The 5,000-nt window shown below is 34.5% G+C and overlaps 1 protein-coding gene across 5 annotated transcripts in view; it reads left to right on the top strand.

Moving 5' to 3' along the window:
• The first annotated feature begins 359 nt into the window (after positions 1 to 359).
• LOC115224765 (segment polarity protein dishevelled homolog DVL-3) overlaps positions 360 to 5,000 on the top strand; it is a 245,450-nt gene continuing 240,809 nt past the window's right edge. For 3 of the 5 annotated variants that reach the window (XM_029795670.2, XM_029795671.2, XM_029795669.2), the window contains exon 1: positions 360 to 612. In XM_029795670.2, coding sequence (XP_029651530.1) covers positions 452 to 612 — 161 coding nt within the window. In that variant the 5' untranslated portion in view covers positions 360 to 451. The remainder of the gene's footprint in view (positions 613 to 5,000) is intronic. The other 2 variants (XM_029795672.2, XM_036513828.1) reach the window with 1 other exon arrangement.

Here is a 5,000-nt window from a genome sequence, read left to right as displayed (position 1 = left end):
GCGGCATTTCGTCCGTCTTTAGTTCAAATTCCACCGACATCGATTTTTGCCTTTCATCCTTTCGGGGTCGATAAAATAAATACGAATTAAGCACTGGGGCCAATGTAATTGTTACTCCCTCCCTCAAAATTGTTGGCCCTATTGATAAATAGTGGAAGTGGTCATGTTATAACTGTAGTTATTACTAGTAGTGTTGATGGCAATGGTATTACTACTGTTACAACTTTACAATTAGTAAAGCGGTGGTGGTAGAAGCGGTAATGGTACTACTGCTGTTAGTGATACACAACTACTTCTGTTGCTGCTGCTGTCTTTACTCTCTCACCAACCGCTCTACTCCAAATTCGTTTCGGTGGCTCCATTCCACATTTTGGTAGCAACTGGCTGCCTAAGCAGTCGGGCAAAAATTCACTGAGACGCCATTTTAGTTAGTTTGTTTTTGCCCTCTGGAATGGAGGAGACGAAGATTATTTACCACATTGACGACGAGGATACTCCTTACCTAATTAAGCTCCCTATTGCTGCCGATCGAGTAACGCTCGGGGATTTTAAAAATGCCCTCAACAGACCCAATTTCAAATTTTTCTTTAAGTCTATGGACGACGACTTCGGGTAAGTGCCGAATAGATTACATACATACAAACATACATACATGCATATATATGTATGTTCCTGTATGTACATGCTTGCAAGCATATATATACACACACACCCACATATATGCATGCATACATGTAATCGATCATATACATACATACATACATACATACATATAAATCATATATGTGTGTATACACACATACGAGTACATATGCATGCACAAATATATACATCAGTACACACACACACACACACATATATATATACATATATACACAATTATAGGCCCAGACTAGCTTGTCGATGATGTGTCTACTAGAATAAAACATACATACATACTCATATATATATATATATATATATATATATACACATACATGCACACACATATATACATGCACACACATATATACATACATACACACATACACATACATACACATATACACATACATAGGCACATATACGTGTTGTTTTAAGAATATATTATCTACTTCATCTGTCTTTGTATCTTGTTTCTCGTGCTTGTTACAATATTTTCTCGCCAATTTTAGGAAATATGGCAAACATATTCCATTGTCATCTGGAAATTTATTATTGCCAACTCTGCACCGTATTTTTCTGAACCTCTGTTCATTAATTCGATTTGAGATTGTCTTGTGTAAAGAAATACACACACACACGCGCATAGAAATATATATGCGAGTGTATATGTTTTACATATATGTACGTGTATGCATTTATGTATGCACACGTATTTTACATATGTATGTGCGTGTATATATGAGTGTGTGTATTTGTGCATTTATATATATATATATATATATATATATATATATATATATATATACATATATATATATATATATATATGTAGGTCCCGGGTTGAGTCGGGGTTAACCACAGTAAATAAGGTACTCAATACATAGCAGAGTAAATTAATTTATATATATATATACACACACACATGTGTGTGTGTATTTATGAGTAGGCGTGCGTATGTGTATTCAGGTATATGTATATATATATATATAAGTACGTGTGTATACCTACGCGTGTTTATATGTGTATATAAATTGTGTAGCTATGTAGTATATTATGTGTGAATGAATATATATACACACACGTTCAGAGAGAGAGAGAGAGAGATTTGAAAAGAGATCGGGACTCCTCACACACGCTGTTTGTCAAACATAGACACACATACATACATACAGACAGACAGATAGACAGACACAGTCCTTCTCATTTTAATATCTGTCAGACAGATTCTTCACCAAGAAATTCGTTCATTATTTTTTCTTGTGTGTGTGTGTGTGTGTATGTGTGTACCTGGTTTTAACTCGTTTGTTTTGACAGGTGAACAACGAAATCTACACGTTTGTAGTGATGGGTAGGTGGCTGAATGAATGGTTAAGACAGGTAATATATATATAGGTAGATAGAATATTCACGTTTTTATCCACTTTGTTCCCTTTTTCATTTGTATATGTATCCTTAACCATCCTTCAATTTGTGTGATCTATCTATCTATCTATTTATCAATCAATCATATACCTTTCCCCTTAGCCATATATCTTCAGTATTCACAATCAGCATAAATACTGCCAGCTGAATGTCAGCAACTTTGCTGAGGAGGTCTTATTAAGGCCGAAACACAACTATTACTTTCTCTGAAAACTAGACCCTTCGCTCACATATTTACTGAGTATATTGTCCAAAGATATCATCTGATCTTATTTGTGTTACTTCCTTTGCTCGACTTTCAGTGTTAAACACCTCAAGAAGGAAGTTTTTACTTCCGAATCGCCTGGACAATCGCAGAATATCTACTTTATATTATCTTATTACGTGTGTGAAACTCTTATTCTATTTGTATTTAACTAGTAGAAATCGCCTGAGGTATTTTCCTTTGGCCCCTGTTGGCTTACATTTTTGTGGGTGTCATTAATTTTCGAGCCCCGTCCTCTATTATTTCGTCTGCTGAAACATCCCTTTTGTTTTTGCTAAAGCCCCTGATCGAGAAAGATCACTGAACAAAAATATTCCAACGTAACCCTTCCATATTTTTTTTTAAGTGTTTTATCTTGGAGCATATTAACACAAATGTACTCCTTACAACTTTCTCATTAGCTTTCATAAAAAAAAAATTTAATTAAATTTTTCTACAGTTACTTTTCAGATGGTATACTTAACGACTATGCCTATCTTGGATTACATTATCCAATGCCTTTTTTCTCTCCTTCTTAAGACAATAGTAGTAGGAATATAATACGTTCGAGATTTGGCTATTATTTCTAGCTGCTCTGTTGCTGACTTAGAGGCTCCCTATTCCTTGTTCGATCCCTTAAAAAATTTTCCTGTCGCTCTGTTATATCTTTACACACACTTACGCTGCTTCTATCTGTAGACTTATGTTGAAACCAGGAATGGTTACTAATTTTCTGAATATTTCTCGAGCACTTTTGCTGAAAAAAATAGCCCGTTAAGGTTAATTTTGATCTACCTTGTGAAGTATGCGTCTTCATACCGTGTGCGTATATATACAATTACCAACATTAATCTGCAGAATTTACAGGGATTCGAGGGGCTACAGTTTCGTGCATTGATTAGCGACTTATAAAGCTAAATAATAATCCTTTCTACTATAATAGGCACAAGGCCTGAAATTTTGGAGTAGGGGACTAGTCGATTACATTGACCCCCAGTACTTAATTTATCGATCCCGAAAGGATGAAAGGCAAAGTGGACCTAGGCGGAATTTGTACTCAGAACGTAAAGACGGATAAAATGCGTTGTCTAGCGTGCTCACCAGCTTAATGATGATGATGATAATAATAATAATAGTATATTACACACACACACAGAGGCAGAGTTGTGTGTGTATGTATATTCTGCTGTGACAGATTTCCATAGTTAGAAAATCTGGATATTATATAAATTTCCTGGCGGAGGTACAGAATACGTACACCACCCGTTTTCGGCATAAGAAAAACCCTAACCCTAAACACCGGGTGTACATGTTCTTTACTTTCGCCAATTTTTCCATAGCTTTATAGTACTACCTTCATATCATAGTTAGCCGTCAAAGCAATGATAATTATTTGCACTCACATGTGTGTATGTATGTATGAATAGATTGATAAATAATCTGGTTGACCTTATGTACATAATACACACCCGTACACCCAGGGGCATACTTCAGTTTATGTCTTTTTCGACTAGGCTTCGTTTTCGTTAATGGCAAAAACATACCTAAAATTCAATAGATTTATCCTATTTAATGTCGGTCTCAGCCAACATATTTTCGAAAACATAAAAATTTAAAAAGAAAAACACTTAAAAACGAATACTGAAATGAAAAACCAATTAAAATACGTATGATAGTATGAAGAAATCATATTTATTAAAACATAGGAACTAATGCATTTAAAAAAATGTTTTTCGGGTTTAGTCGCATATCTTGGTACCGACTATCGACATAAGTTGATGTATGCTTGCGTGTATATATATATATATATATATATATATATATATATATATGTATATATAATGTGTATTATCAAGTAACATTTCTTGTACTTTTTCTCGTATCTTAGTGTATAACGCATGAAAATGTGTGCCGGGTTATATTTCATGAGGGTCTTGTTACCTCTACTATATATATATAATATATATATATATATATATATATAGTAGAGGTAACAATATACATACCGGTTTCCCAGGTGAAGTCTAAGTATAAAAATAGTACGACTTATACACGAGTAAATTACTCTGTATGTGTGTGTGCATATATATACACACACACACACTGTTTGTGTAGGTTTTATAGGTATTAAAATCCTTAAATCAATCTATTTAATGGTTTATTCAGGCACGGCATGTGAGTGAGTAAACCATTAAACTGATGTGTTTAAAGGTTTTGATACCTATAAAATACATACACTCACATATATATTTGCACCTTATACCTTCCTCTGCAAATGTATGCATGGTGTGCATATATTTTTGCTCCAATAAACCCATTGATTATTATCAGATCGATAGACAAGAGAGATGGTTATCGTTGCTCTTGTTTAGCGCCCCTTCTCCCCTCACATATCAGCCATAATTTAGGGCATTGAATCTGTTACCATCCAGTCTGATTTTGTATATCAGCAACAACGTTTTTCCTTTCTTTCTTTGAGGGGGTTTCAGCAAGATTTTGGCTTGTATCTCATTTAGTTCGTGTAATCGCATCCGCACGCAGTGTTCCTCGTTGGAAGTTTATAGAATCTAGGATTTAACTCCAGATTAGCCTGGACCTACCTACAGATTTACAATCAAAGCCGTTCCAATAGTGATCATCCTACTGTTTTATTACTATTATTCTAAACATTTTCGGATACTTGTGTATG

Source organism: Octopus sinensis, linkage group LG26 (genome assembly GCF_006345805.1).
Source record: "Octopus sinensis linkage group LG26, ASM634580v1, whole genome shotgun sequence".
Classification (NCBI taxonomy): Eukaryota; Metazoa; Mollusca; class Cephalopoda; order Octopoda; family Octopodidae; genus Octopus; species Octopus sinensis.
Note: the sequence above shows the minus strand (reverse complement) of the source record. Positions and strands in the feature narration are given on the sequence as shown.